Genomic DNA, 23,513 nt, shown 5'->3' with positions numbered 1-23,513 from the left:
CACGTGCTCCCGCTCCGCCTAATTGTCACGGTGAATGAGTGTGCAAAGTGTACCCAAGGTATGCAAAGAAATGCCACCTAAAGGGCGCATACAAAGTTATGTAAGTGAGGGTGGTGTACCATGTTTAACGTTAACTAGACCAAGTGGAGCTGTTGGTCCCAAACCTCTCCTGCATTGGTGCAGCACCCCTCCCCTCTCCCCCTCCCTCCCTCTCCCCCTCCCCCTCCCTCCTTCCTCTCCCCCTCTATCCCCCTCAACCCCCCCTTATCCTCCCTCCCTCCACCCTGCTCCCCCCTCCCCCTCCCTCCCTACGAGATAGATTTAAACTTTTAAATGTGAATAACTTTAAAAATATAACACCAATTTCAATGAAACTTCTTCCATTAGCACCAAAGGGTCGACGGTGAGTAAGGTGGGCCGAAAATTGTGTACTGTTTTGGCTGTAGTTCATGAACAAACAAACAAACAATTAGCAAATTACTGTTTAATTACTTACTCCACTGTTGTTCGGGGCATTACATAACACATGCCATCTGTTTTCGATCATCTTGCAAAGTGCGTTACACTAGGAATGGCTTGAGCCAGGTTGTATTCCTGATGAGAGCGTTTATTCCCACAGACAGCTGGCTGGCTGAAGCAGCCTCGACATCCTTGTTGCCTTTTAACTACTTTCAAGGAGCTTGGATGTGGAGAGGATGTTTCTGCTAGTGGGAGAGTCTAGGACCAGAGGGCACAGCCTCAGAAGTCAATGACGTTCCTTTAGGAAGGAGATGAGGAGGAATTTCTTTAGTTCTTCACCACCCAGATGGGTGGCGAACCTGTGGAATTCTTTGCCACAGAACGCCGTGGAGGTCAAGCCAATGGATATTTTTAAGGCAGAGATACATAGATTCTTGATTGGTGCGGGTGTCAGAGGCTATGGGGAGAAGGCAGGAGAATGGGGTTGAGAGGGAGAGATGATTGAATGGCGGAGTAGACTTGATGGACCGAATGGCCTAATTCTGCCCCCTCTCAGATATGAACTTTCCAAGGAGAAGCAATGAACCAGATTCCATCAGCTCGGTGTTTAAGTGATTTTTATTTTTGTACAAAACGGAATATACCAGTTATATGAATCAGATTACACAGAAATATCTCACTCATCTACACACACACTGTGGCACCTCCTCCCGAAGGTACTTCAAGAACTTTTGTACCCAGGAGTTCTGAGCAGGCAGGATGTCTCTAATTTCATATTCCCAAAATGCTGCCGTTTTAACGTATGGGGCCATTTTCCGAGGTTTTTCCGACAGTTTCTTCCCAGCTGTTATCAGCCAACTGAACCATCCCTCTCCCCAGCTAGAGAGCGGTCCCGACCTCCCACCTCCCTCATTGGAGGCACTACAAACTATCTTTAATCAAACTTTATCTTGCACTAAACGGTATACCCTTTATCCTGTAAAATACAGGAAAGAATGGAAAGACTGGGCTTGTATTTACTGGAGTTTAGAAGGATGAGAGGGGGATCTTATAGGGACGTGTAAAATTATAAAAGGACTGGACAAGCTGGATGCAGGAAAAATGTTCCCAATGTTGGGGGAGTCCAGAACCAGGGGCCACACAGTCTAAGAATAAAGGGGAGGCCATTTAAAACTCAGATGTGAAAAAAACTTTTTCACCCAGAGTTGTGAATTTGTGGAATTCTCTGCCACAGAGGGCAGTGGAGGCCGATTCACTGGATGAATTTAAAAGAGAGTTGGATAGAGCTCTAGGGGCTAGTGGAATCAAGGGATATGGGGAGAAGGCAGGCACGGCATTAGTCTGAAGAAGGGTCTTGACCCGAAACGTCACCCATTCCTTCTCTCCCGAGATGCTGCCTGACCCGCTGAGTTACTCCAGCATTTTGTGTCCACCTTCGATTTAAACCAGCATCTGCAGTTTTTTCCCTAGAGTGTTACAGTGCTGTGCTCCTGAGGAACATTACAGGAAGGCCCTACCTGACAGTAAACATGTTTATTCACACTTGACTGTGCACAGGGGGCTGTAGCAAGCCAGAGAGGCGTCAGTGTGACCTGCTGGTTGGTGTGTACCTTGGATAGGCTCCTATGCTAATCCTGTGAGGATCGTTGAATCTGACAAAACGATCGATATTAATGTGCCCCCATTTTAAAAAACTGCTCGAGTGTTTTAATGGAAATGCTAACACGTGTTGACTCCTCCGAATATCAACCAAATAAGGCTCGTTGGGCTTCCCTGTGCCAGTATCGCGAAGAAATTTGAACAGAAATTCAATTGGAGTCAGCCCAGACCATCACCCACAAACCAACCTCCCTTCCACTGACTCCATCTACACCTCACGCTGCCTCGGGAAGGACAGCAGCACAATCAAGGACCAGTCTCACCCCGGCCACTCTCCTCTTCTCCCCTCTCCCATCGGGCAAGAGGTACAGAAGTGTGAAAACGCACACCTCCAGATTCAGGGACAGTTTCTTCCCGGCTGTTATCAGGCAACTGAACCATCCTACCACAACCAGAGAGCAGTGCTGAACTACTATCTACCTCATTGGTGACCCTCGGACTATCCTGGATTGGACTTTACTGGCTTTACCTTGCATTAAACGTTATTCCCTTATCACGTGCCTGTACAGTGTGGACGGCTCGATTGTAATCATGTATTGTCTTTCCGCTGACTGGTTAGCGCGCAACAAAAGCTTTTCACTGTACCTCGGTACACGTGACAGTAAACTAAACAAACAATTGGGGGGATATTAACAGCATAAAAGCAAGACTGAGATTGCAAAGAGCGGCAAGAATGAAACTTATCGTGGCACTAAGGCAATGAATGGTGATTGGTGCCCAAGAGTTAGCAGTTGTGAAAATTAAGTTGAGAAATTAAAATAGTTGCATAAAAAGTAAGCACAAAGTTCACATCCTCTGTGTACCTTTTATCAAAGGTAGACACAAGATGCTGGAGTAACTCAGCAGGTCAGGCAGCATCTCTGGAGAGAAGGAATAGGAGACCTGAAACGTCACCCATTCCTTCTCCAGAGATGCTGCCTGACCCGCTGAGTTACTCCAGCATCTTGCGTCTACCTTCGATTTTAACCAGCATCTGCAGTTTTCTTTCCTTTTATCATCCTGGCTGCACATTCCATACTTATCTCTCTGGCGTGTTTGTGGAGAATCGATTCAGATGCTGTGGTATCCTGAATATTGTGGACCTGAGACAACAAAGGCTACTTGAACAGTGTAGGAAGGAACTGCAGACGCTGGTTTACACTGAACATAGAAGCAAAATGCTGGAGTAACTCAGCGGGTCAGGCAGCATCTCATAATCTAAACTCAGCTGAACTGAACACCGGAGAGAAGGAATGGGTGATGTTTCAGGTCAGGACCCTTCTTCAGATATGCTGGCCCAAAACATCACCCACCCTTTTTCTCCAGAGATGCTGCCTGACCTGCTGAGTTAACCAGCATTTTGTGTCATAAGACCCCATAAGTCTCCTTTGATTCAAGGAAAACAAACCCCACCTTTCCTGAAAGGTAAATAGTATTTGACTAATCTGTTTGAATTCTTTGAGGATGTGATTGGTAGAGTTGCTAAGAGCCTAATCTTTGGTATTTACCAGCATCTGCATTTCCTTTCTCCGCATCATGGAAGTGGTTATGGATTATGTGAGCAGCCGGATAAGAGATGGTCTTGGCATCCTGAGTGGAGCAGACATTGTGGGCCGAAGGGCCTGTGCTTGTGCTGTCCCGTTCTATGTAAACAACTCGGTAGCACCCTTTGAAGATTAAGCTGCCTTCAGAAGAGCAGTGACATGTAGGGTCAGGGTTGCCAACTGTCCCGTATTAGTCGGGACATCCCGTATTTTGGGCTAAATTGGTTTGTCCCGTACGGGACCGCCCTTGTCCCGTATTAGGCCCAGGGGCGCTGTAGGCCCAGACAATGTAGGTTTCCGACATTTTAGCTCTGGACAGTCTAGGTTCGGAGGCCCAGGCGCCGCCTAACGGAGATTGCGTAGCAACCCCATCTCCCGGCACGGGCGGCCGCCATTGGTGGAGCGGGAGCATGTGGCCGCTGGCTGGGTGAGGTCGCGTGGGGCGCGGGGCGGTGACGTCACCTTGTCCCTTATTTGGGAGTGAGGAAGTTGGCAACACTGGATGTCGGGTGGGCTTTGGCTTGCAATTCAGTCCCATCAACCAACATCATTTGATTGGTGCGGGTGTCAGAAGTTATGGGGTGTTTGCAGGAGAATGGGGTTAGGAGGGAGAGATAGATCAGCCATGACTGAATGGGGTAGTTGACTTGATGGGCCGAATGGCCTAATTCTACTCCTATCACTTATGATCATATGACCATTGTGGAATTCTTTGCCACAGACAGCGGTGGAGGCCAAGTCAACGGATGTTATTAAGGCAGAGATTGGCAGATTGTTGATTAGTGCGGGTGTCAGAGGTTATGGGGGGAAGGCAGGAGAATGGGGTTGAGAGGGAGAGAGAGATCAGCCATGAACTCCAGAGTATTAAAGGCAAATGAACAATGGTCAACAAAATGAAGAGGAAGAAACCGACCGATTTTGTTTTCGTGCGGCACGGTGGCACAGCGGTAGAGTTGCTGCCTCACGGCGGCGCCGGAGACCCGGGTTCAATCCCGACTACTGGTGCTGTTTGTACGGACATTTTCTTACCCGTGACCTGCGTGGGTTTTCTCCCGAGATTTTTGTTTTCCTCCCACACTCCAAAGCCGTGCAGGTCAATTGGCTTGGTGTGAATGTAAAATTGTCCCTGGTGTGTGTAGGATAGTGTTAGTGTGCGGGGATTGCTGGTCGTGTGGGAGTTTGGGCCTGTTTCTGCGCTGTATCTCTAAACTAAACTAAACTAACGAGCTGGATTAAGGAGGGGGGGGGGGGGGGGGGTCGTGGATTCTGAGTGTGGGACCCCCGACCCACAGTTTGTTCCCCAGATAAAGTATAATGCAGCTTATAGGAGGCGGCAACTCCATAAAGCACGACATTGTGAAAGGATTGGAGAACTGTGTCCTATGGTCTCCCTCCCCGAACAGCAATCATCTCTTGTGCGTCAAGGACGGACTTAATCGTGAAGTTTATACAAAACATCTCTCAGCACCATCATGAGTTACAGAAATATGAACATGATTCCTCTAAATTACTTGATGCGTATTATTGATAATATGTGGAGATTCATCTCCCGGACCCCCTGCACCACGAGGGGGTCCCGTCGCCCGTCCCCCTCGTCCGTCTCAGCACGAGCCGCAGCTCTTGACGCACGACGAGGCCATCTGCCCACACAGCCCACTGTTGGCCATCACGCCACACTTTGAGTATTTATCCCGGCAGAGGTCGGCTGCAAGGGAGGCGAGAACAGACGGGAGACGGATTAGACACTGCACGAGTCCCAGCAACTTTAGTTGCCTCTTTATAAATAAACCCGGGGAACTTGGGCGCAGCAGTGCGTTGCTGCCTCACGGCGCCGGAGACCCGGGTTCCAGCCCGACTACGGGGGTGTTTGTCTGCACGTTTTCCCCCCCCCCCCCCCCGTGACCTGCGTGGGTTTTCTTCTGGTGCTCCGGTTTCCTCCCACACTCTAAAGACGTGCAGGTTTGTAGGTTAATTGGCTTTGTATAAAAAATATAAATTGTGTGTAGGATAGTGTTAATGTGCGGGGATCACTGGTCGGCGCGGACCCGGTGGGACAAAGGGGCTGTTTCCGCGCTGTATCTCCAACGTAAAGTAAACTAAACTAATCTATCTACACTAGTCCCACCTGTCCCTCTAAACCTTTCCTGTCCATGTACCTGTCCAAATATCTTTTGGATGTTGTTATCGAGTCTGCCTCAACTACCTCCTCTAGTAATCCCATTCCATTTACCCACCACCCTCTGCCTCTCAGTTCCCATTTAATTCTTTCCCCCTCTCACCTTAAACCGTGTCCTCTGGTTCTTGACTCCCCTACCCTGTGCATTTACCGGATCTATTCCAAGAAGGTATCCCAGGTGACTACCAATGGAGCCACGAGGTTGGTCTCCATCTCCTCGTGCCCATTGCTGCCCATTTAGGGCGGCACGGTGGCGCAGCGGGTAGACCTGCTGCCTCACAGCGCCAGGCCCCGGGTTCCATCCTGACTACGGGTGCTGTCTCTGCGCAGTTTGTACGTTCTGCCCGTAACCTCGTGGGTTTTCTCTGGGTTTCCTCTCACACTCCAAAGACTTGCTGATTAATTTGTTGGTTAGTTGGCTTCTGTAAATTGTCCCTAGTGTGTGTGGGATAGTATTCGGGAGATCGCAGGTTGGAGTGGACTTGGTGGGCCGAAGGGCCTGTTTCCACACTGTATTTCTAAATTAAATTAAAATTAAAATTAACTTTGATTAGTGCGGGTGTCAGGGGCTACAGGGAGAAGGCGGGAGAATGGGGTTAGGAGGGAGAGATAGATCAGCCATGATTGAATGGCGGAGCAGACTCGATGGGCCGAATGGCCTAATTCTGCTCCTATCACTTGCAATGTTAAAATGCTTTATGCGTTCATCGGTGCCGTGAGCCGGCTCAGGGGAGGGAGGGGGGCTCGGTACAGCGGGGGGCCAGGACACACAGACTCACCTCTCAGTAGTTCCTCGTGGGCACAGATGGTACGGACACACACTTCCTTGTTGACCACGTAGACCCTGCGGAGGCTGCAAGGCAGAGACACGGGGAGGGATGAGCACGGAAACACACAAAGGCAATTGAGCAAGGTCACGAGTCACAGGAGCACAATTAGCCCATTCCGCCCATCAGGTCTACTCTCCGCCCGCCATTCAATCATGGCTGAACTACCTCTCAATAGACAATAGGTGCAGGTGGAGGCCATTCGGCCCTTCGAGCCAGCACTGCCATTCACTGTGGCTGATCATCCACAATCACTACCCCATTCCTGCTTTCTCCCCATATCCCTTGATTCCGTTAGCCCTAAGAGCTAAATCTAACTCTCTCTTGAGAACATCCAGTGAATTGGCCTCCACTGCCTTCTGTGGCAGAGAATTCCACAGATTCACAACTCTCTGGGTGAAAAAGGTTTTCCTCATCTCAGTCCTAAATGGCCAACCCCTTATTCTTAAACTGTGGCCCCTGGTTCTGGGACTCCCCCAACATTGGGAACGAGTTTCCTGCCTCGAGCGTGTCCAACCCCTTGATAATCTTATATGTTTCAATAAGATCCCCTCTCATCCTTCTAAATTCCCTCTCCCTCTCAACCCCATTCTCCTGCCTTCTCCCCATGACCCCTGACACTCTTACTCATACAGTCATAGAGTCGTACAGTGTGGAAACAGGCCCTTCGGCCCACAAGGGCCAACGTGTCCCAGCTACACTAGTCCCACCTGCCTGCATTTGGCCCATTTCCTTCTGAACCTGTCCCATTCATGTACCCTGTCTAAATGTTACTGATCAAGAATCTGTCAAAATCCAACTTAAAAATATCCACTCTGCCCCACCAGAGCTGAATCCCTCCAAACCTGTCCCATCCATGTACCTGTCTAACTGTTTCTTAAACGTTGGGATAGTCCCAGCCTCAACTACCTCCTCCGTATACCCACCACCCATTGTGTGAAAAACTTACCCCTCAGGTTCCCATTAAATCTTTTCCCCCTTCACATTAAACCCATGACACATGTTAAAGACTTCTTAAGTTCGTAAGTGATAGGAACTGAATTAGGCCATTCGGCCCATCAAGTCCATTCAGCCATTCAATCACGGCTGATCTATCTCTCCCTCCTAACCCCATTCTCCTGCCTTCTCCCCGTAACCCCTGACACCCGCACTAATCAAGATGAGGGTCGGTGATGGAGGTGGAATGTGCTCAGAGATACAGATACAGTAGGGGGCGTGGCTGTGTTCTGCAGCTGTGGCTCACCGGCAGTCTCTCCGGTTTTTTTTTGTGTTTTTTTGTCATTGTCGTTCTTAAATGTACGTTTTGTTTTATTTTTAATTCTGTGTATGTGGGGGGGTTGGGGGAAACCTTTTTTTCAATCTCCTCCTCAACGGAGATGCGACCTTTACCGTGTCATATCTCCGTTCGCGCTACGGCCTAACATCGTGGAGTCGGCGGCCTCCAGCTGGGATCGACCTCGAAGACTCCGGTCGCAGGGCCTGGACTTACCATCTCGGAGGCTTCGGCCGTGGGCCCTGCAGACCGCAACATCGGGAGTTCGCAGGTCCCTGGCTGGCGACCGGCTTTTGGGAGCTCCAGCCGTAGCAGCTTCAACCGCCCCGAAGCGCGAGGTACGATCAACCCGCCCGCAGGCCCTTCATCGCCCTGCGTGGCCTGGCCGCAGCACTTTACATCGCCCGGTGGGGGCTCAGGACTCTCATCGCCCTGCGTGGCTCGGCCGCGGCACTTTACATCGCCCGGTGGGGGCTCAGGACTCTCATCGCCCTGCGTGGCTCGGCCCTGGGACTTTACATCGCCCGGTGGGGGCTTCAAGGGGTTGGGAGCCTCGACTGCCTCGTGGCGCCACGGGAGAAGAATGAGGAGGAGATAAGACTTTGCCTTCCATCACAGTGAGGGTATGCCTAGAGCAATCACTGTGATGGCTGTTTTGTATAAAAAATTGTATCTGTGTGTCCTGTGCTTTTTGATGTCTGCTGCCGGACCCTGACGTGAGAGGACGCTGGCGTTGAGTATTCGCCGCTTTTCCGTCAGGATAGTTTGTCTGTTTGTCTCTATGTTAAATGTATTTGTAAAGCGCTTTGAGCATGTGATAAGGCGCTATATAAAATAAATATATTATTATTATTATTATTATACAACCTCTGTGGAAAGGTAAACGCTGGCGGCCAGGTGTGCTCACCTGTAAAAACAAAGGCTCTTGAGGCACTGCTTGCAGGGTCTGTGGACAGAATAGAGTCTGGTGCATGGATACTGCTCCTCCCGGCAGTCTGACGGCAAAATCAAACACAAGCATCACTGGAGGTTTAGTTTAGTTTAGTTTAAGATAGACACAAAATGCTGGTGTAACTCAACTCCACGGAACAGGCAGTATCTCTGGATAGAAGGAATGGCTGATGTTTCGGGACGAGACCCTTTTTCAGTTTAGTTTATAGAGAGATACAGCGCGGAAAAAGGCCCTTCGGCCCACCGGGTCCGCGCCGACCAGCGATCCCCGCACATTAACACTATCCTACACACACTAGGGACAATTTTTACATTTACCAAGCCAATTTACCTACATACCTGTACGTCTTTGGAGTGTGGGAAAAAAAACGAAGATCTCGGAGAAAACCCACGCAGGTCACGGGGAGAACGTACAAACTCCGTACAGACAGCACCCGTAGTCGGGATGGAACCCGGGTCTCCGGCGCTGCATTCGCTGTAAGGCAGCAACTCTACCGCTGCGCCACCGTGACCGCCATTTAGTTTAGTTGAGTTCAGTTTATTGTCACTTGTACTGAGGTACAGTGAATAAACATTTGCAGGAAGGAACTGTGCAGATGCTGGTTTAAATCGAAGATAGACACAAAATGCTGGAGTAACTCAGCGGGACAGGCAGCATCTCTGGAGAGAGGGTATGGGTGACGTGAGACCTGAAACGTCACCCATTCCTTCTCTCCAGAGATGCTGCCTGACCTGCTGAGTTACTCTTACCTACGTTTAAGTTTAGTCTAGTTTGGTTTATTGTCACATGTACCAAGGTACAGTAAAAAAAAAGCCATTTTGTTTGTTTTGAGTTCCTTCGTGCTCTCGAGATCTCCAAACATCTGAAAATCCAAATTTGAAAAATTCAAATCCAAAACTGATGTGAAACAGGTCGCTCGTTGTATAAACCCTTTGTAGATTTTTGTCCCTTTCGTTTAGATTCGAGGAAATGGATTAAAAGTACATATTTCACAAATGATCCATAATGGTTTCCAGGGACTGAAACGGTGCCAGGGTTAAATCAAACAAACTCGCTGTCACTCTCCAACAGCCCCACCGAGCAAGACTTCAAGGAGGCCCGACTCGCGTGAAGCTTATTTAACTCTTTGCTCACCGAAACCCAAGACCGTCTTATTGCACGACCTCAGCTCCACAGACAGACAACAAATGAACAATTCATTCATTTAATTTTATGACCCTTCCCCCCTCCCCTCCCCCAACCCTCAATCACTCTGCTCCTTTCCCCTCAATCCTACGCTCGTCTCCCAACCCCCGAGACGCCAATTTCCCTTTTATCTCCCCTCTTTCTCCTCCCACCCTGACCCCTAGGGTCGGCAACTGTCCCGTATTAGCTGGGACATCCACGTATATCCCCGTATACAAACCATTAGTTTGTCCAAACTAATTGGACAAATAACAATTAGTTTGTCCCGTACGGGGACTGCCCCTTGTCCCGTATTAGTAGGGGTTGCCCACTTCCTCGCTCCCAAATAAGGGACAAAGGGTGACGTCACCGCCCCGCGCCCCACGTGACCTCACCCAGCCAGCGGCCACGTGCTCCCGCTCCACCAATGGCGGCCGCCATTGGTGGAGCGGGAGCACGTGGCCGCTGGCTGGGTGAGGTCACGTGGGGCGCGGGGCGCGGGGCGGTGACGTCACCCGTTGTCCCTTATTTGGGAGTGAGGAAGTTGGCAACCCTCGATCAGGGAAAACCAAAACCCTGTGGTCCATCAACCCAGGAGGGCTTAAATATGGAATTACTTACCAAGAGGGCCAGGCTCTGTTGGTTCCGTCTCAAAATTTGTGTCTGTTAAGAAAAGCAAAGCATAGCAATGAGCTGTGTCTGAGTGATCACCAACATCTGTTTAAACAGCACATTCCTAACCACCATAGTTTAGTTTAGTTTAGTTTAGAGATACAGCGCGGAAACAGGCCCTTCGGCCCACCTAGTCCGTGCCGACCAGCGATCCCAGCACATTAATTGGGGGCGTGGCTGTGTTCTGCAGCTGCGGCTCACCGGCAGTCTCTCTGTTTTTTTTTTGGTTTTTTTGTCATTGTTGTTGTTAAATGTACGTTTTGTTTTATTTTTAATTCTGTGTATGTAGGGGGGTGGTGGGGGGGTTGGGGGAAACCTTTTTTCAAATCTCCTCCTCAACGGAGATGCGACCTTTACCGTGTCGTATCTCCGTTCGCGCTACGGCCTAACATCGTGGAGTCGGCGGCCTCCAGCTGGGATCGACCTCAAAGACTCCGGTCGCAGGGCCTGGACTTACCATCTCGGAGGCTTCGGCCGTGGGCCCTGCAGACCGCAACATCGGGAGTTCGCAGGTCCCTGGCTGGCGACCGGCTTTTGGGAGCTCCAGCCGTAGCAGCTTCGACCGCCCCGAAGCGTGAGGTACGATCAACCCGCCCGCAGGCCCTTCATCGCCCTGCGTGGCTCGGCCCTGGGACTTTCCATCGCCCGGTGGGGGCTCAGGACTTTCATCGGCCTGCTTGGCTCGGCCCTGGGACTTTCCATTGCCCGGTGGGGGCTTCAAAAAGTTGGGAGCCTCGATCACCTCGTGGCACCACGGGAGAAGAATGAGGAGGAGATAAGACTTTGCCTTCCATCACAGTGAGGGTATGCCTAGAGCAATCACTGTGATGGCTGTTTTATGTAAAAAAAATTATATCTGTGTGTCTTGTGCTTTTTAATGTCTACTGCCGGACCCTGACGTGAGAGGACGCTGGCGTTGAGTATTCGCCGCTTTTCCGTCAGGATAGTTTGTCTGTTTGTTTCTATGTTAATTGTTTTTGTAAAGCGCTTTGAGCATGTGATAAGGCGCTATATAAAATAAATGGATTATTATTATTATTATTATTATTAACACTATCCTACACACACGCACACACACACACACGCACACACACACACACACACACACACACACACACACACACACGCACACGAGGGACAATTTACAATGAAACCAAACCCAATTAACCCACAAACCTGCACGTCTTTGGAGTGTGGGAGGAAACCGGAGCACCCGGAGAAAACCCACGCAGGTCCCGGGGAGAACGTACAAACTCCGTACAGACGGCGCCCGCAGTCAGGATGGAACCCGGGTCTCTGGCGCCGTGAGGCAGCAGCTCTACCCGCTGCGCCACCGTGACTGTTCGCTGGGAGATTCTGCGGTCACTGCTCCCACTCACACCGAGTCCTGTTCTATCGCCAGCCCCGTCTCGCTCACCCGTGCTGGCTCACCACCTCACCGACACCTCACCTCCAACATTCATCACCTTGGCCCATCTGTTCCACAGTCGTAGTAGTCGCACTGCACAGAAACAGAAACCCTTCTGCCGTCTTCCATCCCGACCACGGCTGCTTTCTGTGTGGAGTTTGCACGTTCTCCCCGTGACCGCGGGTGCTCCCATCTTCTCCCACATCCCAAAGTTGTAGATTAATCGGCTGTGGCATATTGTCCCTAGTGTGTGTAGGATGGGACTAGTGTACAGGCTATCGTTGGTCGGCGTGGGCTCGGTGGGCCGAATGGCAAGTCTCCACGCTGAATCTCTAAACTAAACTAAAGGTAAACACAAAAAGCTGGAGTAACTCAGCAGGTCAGGCAGCATCTCTGGAGAGAAGGAATGGGTGACGTTTCGGGTCGAGACCCTTCTTCAGACCCAGGGTCGAGATCCAAAACGTCATCCATTCCTTCTCTCCCGAAATGCTGCCTGACCCCCTGAGTTACTCCAGCATTTTGTGTCTACCTGAACAAATAATGTTACCAACGTTAGCAGCAAGACTGAGGAACGGAAAATGCAGAGGAGAGCCAAGATGTTGACTGGAAAGAGGGGTTGAATCCATCAGGGGACATCTACCAAGTCTCCCGTCAGCCTCTGACACTCCAGAGAGAACCATCCATGTTTTTCCAACCTCTCCTTGTAGCTACTACTCAAGCAAGAGGTACAGAAGTGTGAAAACACCCGTGACAATAAACACAACTCAACTAAACTTGGGCGCAGCGGTAGAGTTGCCGCCTTACAGCACTTGCAGCGCCAGAGACCCGGGTTCGATCCCGACTACGGGCGCTGTCTGTACGGAGTTTGTACGTTCTCCCCGTGACCTGCCTGGGTTTTCTCCGAGATCTTCGGTTTCCTCCCACACTCCAAAGACATACAGATATGTAGGATAATTGGCTTGGTGTAAATGTAAAATTGTCCCTAGTGTGTGTAGGGAGAGTGTTTAGTGTCCGGGGATCGCTGGTCGGCACGGACTTGGTGGGCCGAAGGGCCTGTTTCCACGCTGTGTCTCTAAACTAAAGTAAAACTAAGCGCTGGAACGTGCCCAGGTTTGTGGAGCTGCTCTGACAATGGGAGCCTCTGTTCTTCCCCCGTGGGAGGGGAGATCTTTCATCAAGACTTGCCCCAATGACACAGAGGGTTCGCGGTTGTTGGCAGCCTTGTTGTTGCTGCTTGTCCGAGACACTGATTGCTGTGTGTAATCTCTGCTCTCGTTAGCTCTGGCATTCCCCGGGGCCAGGACCGACGAGAGTACTAGCAGCTGGGCTGCCGTGGCCGTGCGCAGGGACTGCACTCTACGAGCAGCAGCTGCTAGTAATATCTGCTGGCTTTCCCCCCAGCCCTCGAGGGGCCGGTCTCTGCAGCCAGTCCGAGCCTGCCCCTCTCATTCACCATGCGCCCTCTCTCTTCCCCAGCTCCCCTCCCTGCCCCTTGCCACTCTGCCCCACTCTCCTTACACAGCGGCGTGGCGCCAGAGACCCTGTGCCAGAGACAGGTTTGGTCTCCTAATCTGAGGAAAGACATTCTTGCCATAGAGGGAGTACAGAGAAGGTTCACCAGATTGATTCCTGGGATGGCAGGACTTTCATATGAAGAAAGACTGGATAGACTCGGCTTGTACTCGCTGGAATTTAGAAGATTGAGGGGGGATCTTATAGAAACTTACAAAATTCTTAAGGGGTTGGACAGGCTGGATGCAGGAAGATTGTTCCCGATGTTGGGGAAGTCCAGAACAAGGGGTCACAGTTTAAGGATAAGGGGGAAGTCTTTTAGGACCGAGATGAGAACGTTTTTTTTCACACAGAGAGTGGTGAATCTGTGGAATTCTCTGCCACAGAAGGCAGTTGAGGCCAGTTCATTGGCTATATTTAAGAGGGAGTTAGATGTGGCCCTTGTGGCTAAAGGGATCAGGGGGTATGGAGAGAAGGCAGGTACGGGATACTGAGTTGGATGATCAGCCATGATCATATTGAATGGCGGTGCAGGCTCGAAGGGCCGAATGGCCTACTCCTGCACCTATTTTCTATGTTTCTATGTTTCTATGACCCGGGTTCGATCCTGACTACGGGTGCCGTCTATACGGAGTTTGTACGTCCTCCCCGTGACCTGCGTAGGTTTTTTTCCGGGATCTCTGGTTTCCTCTCACACTCCAAAGACGTACAGGTTGGTAGGTTAATTGGCTTGGTATAAATGCAAAAATTGGCCCTAGTGTTTGTAGGGTGGTGTTAGTGTACAGGGATCGCTGGTCGGCACGGACTCAGTGGGCCGAAGGGCCTGTTTCCATGCTCTATCTCTAAACTAAAATAAACTAAACTCCCCATCTCTGTGTTGCTGTACAACTACAAAAGTACATCATTCGATATATCAGCAGCATTGTATTATGGAGCTCACCTCTAAGGTTGACACAACATGCTGGAGTAACTCAGCGGGTCAGGCAGCATCTCTGGAGAGAAAGAATGGGTGACGTTTCGAGTCGAGACATCAGTCTGAAGAAGGGTCTCGACTCGAAACGTCACCCATTCTTTCTCTCCAGAGATGCTGCCTGACCCGCTGAGTTACTCCGGCATTTTGTGTCAACCTTCGATGTAAACCAGCATCTGCAGTTTTTTTTCCTGACCCCTGAGGTTAATGCTGCTCCTGTTTTACTTAAACATGAAGAGTAGGAGCCACACTATACGTAGAACACTGTAAAAGACGGCTGTACTCCAGGTTCACTTTGCCTAATCTTACGAATGATGACTTCTTAAAAGTTTAGTCTAGAGATACAGCACGGAAACAGGCCCTTCGGCCCACCGAGTCCGTGCCGACCGGTGATCCCCGCGCACTAGCACTATCCTACACACACACACACACACACGCGCGCACACGCACACACACACACACACACACACACACACACACACACACACACACACACACACACACACACACACACACACACACACAGACACACACACACACGCACACACACACACACACACACACACACACACGCACGCACGCGCACGCACGCACACACACAAACACACGCACACACACACTGGTGACAATTTACAATTTATACCATGCCAATTAACCTAAAAATTTAACTGCACGTCTTTGGAACGTGGGGGGAGACCGGAGCACCCGGAGAAAACCCACGCGGTCTTGGGGAGAACGTGCAAACTCTGTACAGATCAGGATCGAACCCGCAACTTTACCACTGCGCCACCACGCCGCCCTGATGTGGAACAAAATACAGCACAAACACTTACCTGTGTATTCGAAGTCTGGGATGTAATCAGTGGGAGCTGGGGAAGGATCAAAACACAATTACCATTGACATATCGCACTGTTACATCCCTGTTTCTTTTTTAAACGACAAATAACTTTAATCATTATCTACAAAAATGGCATGTACAATATCAGCAAACCCACCACCATAATACATCGTAAAACAAATATTCGTAAATGTGTAGGAAAGAAAACTGCGGATGCTGGTTAAAATCGAAGGTAGACATATAACGCTGGAGTAACTCAGCTGGTCAGGCAGCATCTCTGGAGAAAAGGCTACATCGAACCGAAACGTCACCCATTCCTTCTCTCCCGAGATGCTGCCTGACCCGCTGAGTTACTCCAGCATTGTGTGTCTACCTTAAATATTCTTAAATATTGCATATTATATAATTATTTCCCCAACCTCTCCCATTCAATCATGGCTGATCTATCTCTCCCTCCTAACCCCATTCTCCTGCCTTCTCCCCCGACACCCGTACTAATCAAGAATCTATCTATCTCTGCCTTTAAAATATCCATTGACTTTGCCCCAAACAGCCTTCTGTGGCAAAGAATTCCACAGATTCACCACCCTCTGGCTAAAGAAATTCCTTCTCATCTCCTTCCTAATTCTGAGGCTGTGCCCTCTGGTCCTAGACTCTCCCACTAGTGGAAACATCCTCTCCACATCCACTCTCTCCGGGCCTTTCACTATTCGGTAAGTTTCAATGAGGTCCCCCCTCATTCTTCTAAACTCCAGCGAGTTCAGGTCCAGTGCCGACAAACGCTCATCATATGATGACCCACTCATTCCTGGGATCATTCTTGTAAACCTCCTCTGGACCCTCTCCCGAGCCAGCACATCCTCCCTCACCCAGGGCCTGTTGAGCTGCAGCAAGTTGGAATTCTATTGTTCTGTGGATGGTACATAAGACTAGCGTTGCCATCTGTCCCGTATTAGCCGGGACATCCCGTATTTTGGGCTAAATTGGTTTGTCCTGTACGGGACCGCCCTTGTCCCATATTAGGCCGGGGGGGGGGGGCGCTGTAGGCCTGGACCCTGTAGGCCAGGACACTGTAGGCCCGGTCCCTGTAGGCCCTTGTTCCATATTAGGCCCGGGGAGCGCTGTAGGCCCGGACCCTGTAGGCACAGACCCTGTAGGCCCGGACCCTATAGGCACAGACCCTGTAGGCACAGACCCTGTAGGCCCGGACCCTGTAGGCACAGACCCTGTAGGCCCGGACCCTGCAGGCCCAGACCCTGCAGGCCCGGACCCTGCAGGCCCGGACGCTGTAGGCCCGGACCCTGTAGGCACAGACCCTGTAGGCACAGACCATGTAGGCCCGGACCCTGTAGGCACAGACAATGTAGGCCCGGACCCTGTAGGCCCGGACGCTGTAGGCCCGGACGCTGTAGGCCCGGACCCTGTAGGCACGGACCCTGTAGGCACGGACCCTGTAGGCCCGGACCCTGTAGGTCCAGACAGTGTAGGTCCGGACCCTGTAGGCCAGGACCCTGTAGGCCCGGACGCTGTAGGCCCGGACGCTGTAGGCCTACCTAATGGAGGTTACGCAGCAACTCGCCTCCCAGCCCGGGCGGCCACCATTTGTGGAGCGGGAGCACGTGGCCGCTGACTGGGTGAGGTCACATGGGGGCGCGGGGCAGTGACGTCACCTTGTCCCTTATTTGGGAGTGAGATAGTTGGCACCCCTACAGAAGCCAGTTAAACACTCTGGACTGGACAGGTACTTACCTATCTGAGTGTCGTACTGCTCAAGGGGGAACAGGTCAGAATACTGGGCCTGAAGCATCACTGGAAGACAAAGTGGGTGAGACGTGGAGTTAAGCACAAGTCAAAAGGCACAAGACTGAAGTAAAGACAGAAACAACGAGAAAACAGGGGAGGCTCTCCATAACGAGACGTCACCTATCCCTTCTCTCCAGAGATGTTGCCTGACCCACTGAGTTTTAGATTTTTTTAGATTTAGAGACACAGCGCGGAAACAGGCCCTTCGGCCCACCGAGTCCGCGCCGCCCAGCGATCCCCGCACACTAACACTATCCTACACGCACTAGGGACAATTTTTACATTTTACCCGGTCAATTAACCTACAAACCTGTACGTCTTTGGAGTGTGGGAGGAAACCGAAGATCCCGGAGAAAACCCACGCAGGTCACGGGGAGAACGTACAAACTCCGTACAGGCGGCGCCCATAGTCAGGATCGAACCCGAGTCTCCGGCGCTGCATTCGCTGTAAGGCAGCAACTCTACCGCTGCGCCACCGTGCCGCCCAGTTACTCCAGCTTTTTGTGTCTCCCTTCGATTTAAACCAGCATCTGCAGATTTTTTTAAACCAAACTAATGGTCTTGCTTCAGCTCAATCTTGGTCTTGTTTTCATCCAGCCCCCCCCCCCCCACAACAGAGACCTCCGGGAAGATGGAACTGGACCAACGCTTGTTCAAGTACAGCTTATTATGACTAACAACCCAGAGACGGGACGCGGTTGCCAAGAAATTCCATTACATGTCAGTGTGCCACGCAACGGAACTCCAGCAAAAACCCTTGTACTTGAAGCATAATTACACACAATCACACAGACGCACAATGGCCCCAGGCTTGCCAAGGAACAACCACTGGCATGGGACATCCATGTTGATGCAAAACATAAAGCGCTGGAGTAACTCAGCGGGTCTGACAGCATCTGTGTGGGGTGGCGGGGGGGGGGGGGGGGGGGGAACATGGGCAGGCTACATTTCAGGTCTAGACCTCTTCTACAGACGGGTCCCAACCCAAAACATCGCCTATCCGTTCCCTCCAATTGATTCGTAAATTCATAAGTTCTCGGAGCAGAGTTAGGCCATTCGGCCCATCAAGTCTACTCCGCCATTCAATCATGGCTGATCTATCTCTCCCTCCTAACCTCATTCTCCTGCCTTATCCCCATAACCCCTGACACCCGTACTGATCACGAGTCTGTCAATCTCCACTTTAAAAATACCCACTGACTTGGCCTCCACAGCCGTCTGCGGCAATGAATTCCACAGATTCACCACCCTCTGACTAAAGAAATTCCTCCTCGTCTCCTTTCTAAAGGTACAAACGTCCTTTTATTCTGATCCTAGACTCTCCCACTAGTGGAAATATCCTCCCATCCACTCTATCCAGTAAGTTTTGATGAGCCCCCCCCCCCCTCATCTTTCCAACCTCCAGTGAGTTGAGGCCCAAGCCGTTCACAGTAGTTCTATGTTATCCCACAATCTCATCCACTCCCGACACACAAGGGGGCAGTTACACAGAGGCCAATTAACCTACAAACCCGCACGTCTTTGGAGTGTGGGAGGAAACCGGAGCACCCGGAGAAAACCGTGGAGCGGTCACGGGGAGAACGTGCAAACTCCACACAGACAGCACCCGTAGTCAGGATCGAACTTGGGTCTCTCCCGCTTTAATGCAGCAACTCTACCGCCGATCCAAGTAGCCGTCTGTGGCAATGAATTCCACAGATTCACCACCATCTGGCTAAAGAAATCCCAACTCATCTCCTTTCTAAAGGTATGCCCTTTCATTCTGATTCCCATTTTGCTGCACGTCTACCACAAAGGTTTCTGTCAACTTCACACTGCCCCAGCACCAAATGGTGTCGGTATGGCCAATATTAGAACTAATCATCAGTGTGTAGCAAGAATCCCAGTGGCTGAAGGCAAACGCTTTAGTCCCTCTTGGTTTAGTTTAGTTTATTGTCACGTGGATACAGTGATGCGGAGAGGATGTTTCCACCAGTGGGAGAGTCCAGGACCAGAGGGCACAGCCTCAGAATTAAAGGACGTGCCTTTAGGAAGGAGATGAGGAGGAATTTCTTTAGTCAGAGGGTGGTGAATCTGTGGAATTCATTGCCACAGACGGCTGTGGAGGCCAAGTCAGTGGATATTTTTAAGGCAGAGTTAGATAGATTCTTGATTAGTACGGGTGTTAGGGGTTATGGGGTGAAGGCAGGAGAACGGGGTTAGGAGGGGAAGATATTGTAGATCAGCCATGATTGAATGGTGGTGTATACCTGATGGGATGAATGGCCTAATTCTACTCCTATCACCTATTAACTTTTTTTTGGTGTGATATCCTGACAGCGGAAAAACTATACATGATTACAATCAAGCCATCCACCGACTTAGTCTAAAAAAACTCGTACAAGATTGTCAAACACAACTCCACTATCATAAAGATAGACACAAAATGCTGGAGTAACTCAGTGGGACAGGCAGCATCTCTGGAGAGAAGGAATGGGTGACGTTTCGGGTCGAGACCCTTCTTCAGACCTGAAACGTCACCATTCCTTCTCTCCAGAGATGCTGCCTGTCCCACTGAGTTACTCCGGTATTTCGTGTCTATCGTCGCTGTTAAACCAGCACCTGCAGTTCTTTCCTACACATTTTGTCCACTGACATAAACCCATGTTGACTCTGCCTAGTACTTTCATTGTTATCTTCCTCGCCATTCGTGCGGCACGGTGGCGCAGCGGTAGAGTTGCTGCCTCACAGCGCCAGAGACCCAGGTTCGATCCTGACTACGGGCGCTGTCTGTAGGGTGTTTGTGCGTTCTCCCCGTGAGCTGCGTGTGTTTTCTTCGAGCTCTTTGCTTTCCTCCCACCCGTTCGGCCCTACGAGTCCACGCCGACCACTCTCCCTGACCTAGTCTCATCTACCTGCACTCAGACCATAACCCTCTAATCCCCTCCTATCCATATACCTATCCAATTTACTCTTAAATAATAAAATCGAGCCAGCCTCCACCACTTCCACCGGAAGCCCATTCCATACAGCCACCACCCTCTGAGTAAAGAAGTTACCCCTCATGTTACCCCTAAACTTTTGTCCCTCAATTCTGAAGCTATGTCCCCTTGTTGGAATCTTCCCCACTCTCAAAGGGAAAAGCCTACCCACGTCAACTCTGTCCGTCCCTCTCAAAATTTTAAAAACCTCTATCAAGTCCCCCCTCAACCTTCTACGCTCCAAAGAATAAAGACCCAACCTGTTCAACCTCTCTCTGTAGCTTAAGTGCTGAAACCCAGGCAACATTCTAGTAAATCTCCTCTGTACCCTCTCCATTTTGTCGACATCTTTCCTATAATTTGGCGACCAGAACTGCACACCATACTCCAGATTCGGCCTCACCAATGCCCTGTACAATTTCAACATTACATCCCAACTTCTATACTCGATGCTCTGATTTATAAAGGCAAGCATACCAAACGCCTTCTTCACCACCCTAAACGTACAGATTTGTAGGTTAATTGGCTTGGTATAAATGTAAAATAGTCCGTAGTGTGTGTAGGGCAGTGTTAATGTGTGGGGATCGCTGGTCGGCGCGGTGGGCCACAGGGCCTGCTTCCGCGCTGTATCTCTAAACTAAACTAAAAACACTCTCTTACTCAACGGGACAGGCAGCATCTCTGGAGAGATGGAACGGGTGATGTTTCTTTGAGTCCGAAGAAGGGTCTCGACCCGAAACTCAGAGATGCTGCCTGTCCCGCTGAGTTACTCCAGCACTTTGTGTGTGTCCGTCTTCGGGGTTTAAACCAGCACCTGCAGTTCCTTCCGACACACTTTCCCCACTCACCGGGTAGACAGAGGAGCACGAGGCAGACGGTTTTCCCGGCCATGTCTGCAGTCAAGATGTGGTTGGAATTCTGGGAGAAGAATGAGAGTGGCGTTAGCAGGAAACACCCGAGCGTTCGCCAGCAGATCAGAGGCCGCACTTCCCTGAGCGGCCCCCCACTGCGTCCAGCACTGACACGACACAAACCACAGGCGGATCGTAGTCTAGTTTAGAGACTAGTTTAGAGACCCCACGTGACCTCACCCAGCCAGCGGCCACGTGCTCCCGCTCCACCAATGGCAGCCGCCATTGGTGGAGCGGGAGCGCGTGGCCGCTGGCTGGGTGAGGTCACGTGGGGCGCAGGGGCGGTGACGTCACCCTTTGTCCTTTATTTGGGAGTGAGGAAGTTGGCAACCCTACTAAATACGGGACAAGGACGGTCCCGTACGGGGCAAACTAATGTAGCCCCGTACACGGCCCTAGGCAAACATATAAAATTCTTAAGGGGTTGGAGAGGCTAGATGCGGGAAGATTGTTCCCGATGTTGGGGAAGTCCAGAACCAGGGGTCACAGCTTAAGGATAAGGGGGAAGTCTTTTAGGACCGAGATGAGAAAACATTTCTTCACACAGAGAGTGGTGAGTCTGTGGAATTCTCTGCCACAGAAGGTAGTTGAGGCCAGTTCATTGGCTATATTTAAGAGGGAGTTAGATGTGGCCCTTGTGGCTAAAGGGATCAGGGGGTATGGAGAGAAGGCAGGTACAGGTTACTGAGCTGGATGATCAGCCATGATCATATTGAATGGCGGTGCGTACAGGCTCGAAGGGCCGAATGGCCTACTCCTGCACCTATTTTCTATGTTTCTATGTTTCTAGCCCAAAATACAGGATGTCCCGGCTAATACGGGACAGTTGGCGACCCTACTGTCAGAGAGGCTCGGCAAGTGTTTGCATTCTGTTGGTGATGCACTGCAGATGGGGCTGCGGTGGTAGAGGGAATGAATGCCTAGGGCCGTGTTCCCTTCCCCCACATCACTGGCAGCATTGCCTTCGGCAGTCTAAGCATCATGGATCGGGATTCCTGGAGAATTCCTCGGGACCCAGAAAGACAGGTACTGCAGCGGGGAGACATTGAAAAAAAATAGGTGCAGGAGTAGGCCATTCGGCCCTTCGAGCCAGCACCGCCATTCAATATGATCATGGCTGATCATCAAGAATCAGTATCCCCGTTCCTGCTTTCTCCCCGTATCCCTCAACCCCGTTAGCCCTGAGAGCTAAATCTAACTCTCTCTTGAAAACATCCAGTGAATTGGCCTCCACTGCCTTCCGTGGCAGAGAATTCCACAGATTCACAACTCTCTGGGTGAAGACGTTTTTCCTCATCGCAGTTCTAAATGGCCTACCCCTTATTCTTAAACTGTGACCCCTGGTTCTGGACTCCCCCAACATGGGGAGCATTTTCCCTGCATCTAGCCTGTCCAATCCCATATTAATGGACTCTCTGCAGGAATAGTTAGGCCTGGGGTTAGAACCCGTCAAACCCACCCCACCCACCAACTGAGCTGCTATCTACCTCATTGGAGACCTTCAGACTATCTTTGATCAGACTTTACCTTGCACTAAACGTTACTCGCGTTATTCCCTTTATCAGGTACCTTTACACCGTGAATGGCTCAATTGTAATCGTGTATTGTCTTTCCGCTGACTGGTTAGCACGCTACAAAAGCTTTTCACTCTACCTCGGTACACGTGACAATAGACCTAACTCAACCACAGGCCACTGTGAACTGTGACAGGAAGCCCATGAGCAAAAAACAAAATGCTAGAAAGAACTCAAGCAGACGGGGCAGCACGGTGGCGCAGCGGTAGAGTTGCTGCCTCACAGTGCCAGGGACCCGGGTTCGATCCTGACTACGGGTGCTGTCTGTACAGAGTTTTATACGTTCTTCCCTTGACCTTCGTGGGTTTTCTACGGGCGCTCCGGTTTCCTCCCACACTCCAAAGACGTGCACGTTTATAGGTTAATTGGCTTTGGTAAAATTGTGAATTGTCCCTTATAGGTGTGGGATAGCGTCAGTGTGCGGGGATCGCTGGTCGGCGCGGACTCGGTGGGCCGAAGGGCCTGTTTCTGCGCTGTATCTCTAAACTATGCTAAAATAAACTCAACAGGTCAGGCAGCATCTGTGGAGAGGAATGGACAGACTATGCTTTGGGTCGGGATCCTCCACAGATCATGTCTGACCCACTGAGATCCTGCAGTTTGTTTGGGTTTTGCTCAGGATTCCAGCATCTGCAGTCTCGAGAGTAATCCGAAGATGGACGCAAAACGCTGGAGTAACTCAGCGGGACAGGCAGCGTCTCTGGAGAGAAGGAATGGGTGACGTCCAGGTCGAGACCCTTCTTCAGACTGGTTAGGGATAAGGGAAAAGAAGAGATATAGACGATGATGTAGAGAGATAAAGAACAATGAATGAAAGATACGCAAAAAAGT

The 23,513-nt window shown here is 50.7% G+C and overlaps 1 protein-coding gene across 1 annotated transcript; it reads right to left on the bottom strand.

Moving 5' to 3' along the window:
• Positions 1-3,018: 3,018 nt before the first annotated feature.
• Positions 3,019-21,110, bottom strand: mfap2 (microfibril associated protein 2). The gene is made up of 7 exons (XM_078425238.1): positions 21,046-21,110; positions 17,184-17,243; positions 15,429-15,464; positions 10,655-10,696; positions 8,825-8,912; positions 6,597-6,670; positions 3,019-5,346 (listed from the first exon to the last, which is right to left on the bottom strand). Exons 1-7 carry the CDS (start codon positions 21,086-21,088, stop codon positions 5,243-5,245), a joined length of 447 nt encoding a protein of 148 aa, XP_078281364.1. The 5' UTR covers positions 21,089-21,110; the 3' UTR covers positions 3,019-5,242.
• Positions 21,111-23,513: the final 2,403 nt, after the last annotated feature.

Source organism: Rhinoraja longicauda, chromosome 30 (assembly GCF_053455715.1).
Source record: "Rhinoraja longicauda isolate Sanriku21f chromosome 30, sRhiLon1.1, whole genome shotgun sequence".
Lineage (NCBI taxonomy): Eukaryota > Metazoa > Chordata > Chondrichthyes > Rajiformes > Arhynchobatidae > Rhinoraja > Rhinoraja longicauda.
This window is presented reverse-complemented; position numbering and strand designations above follow the sequence as displayed.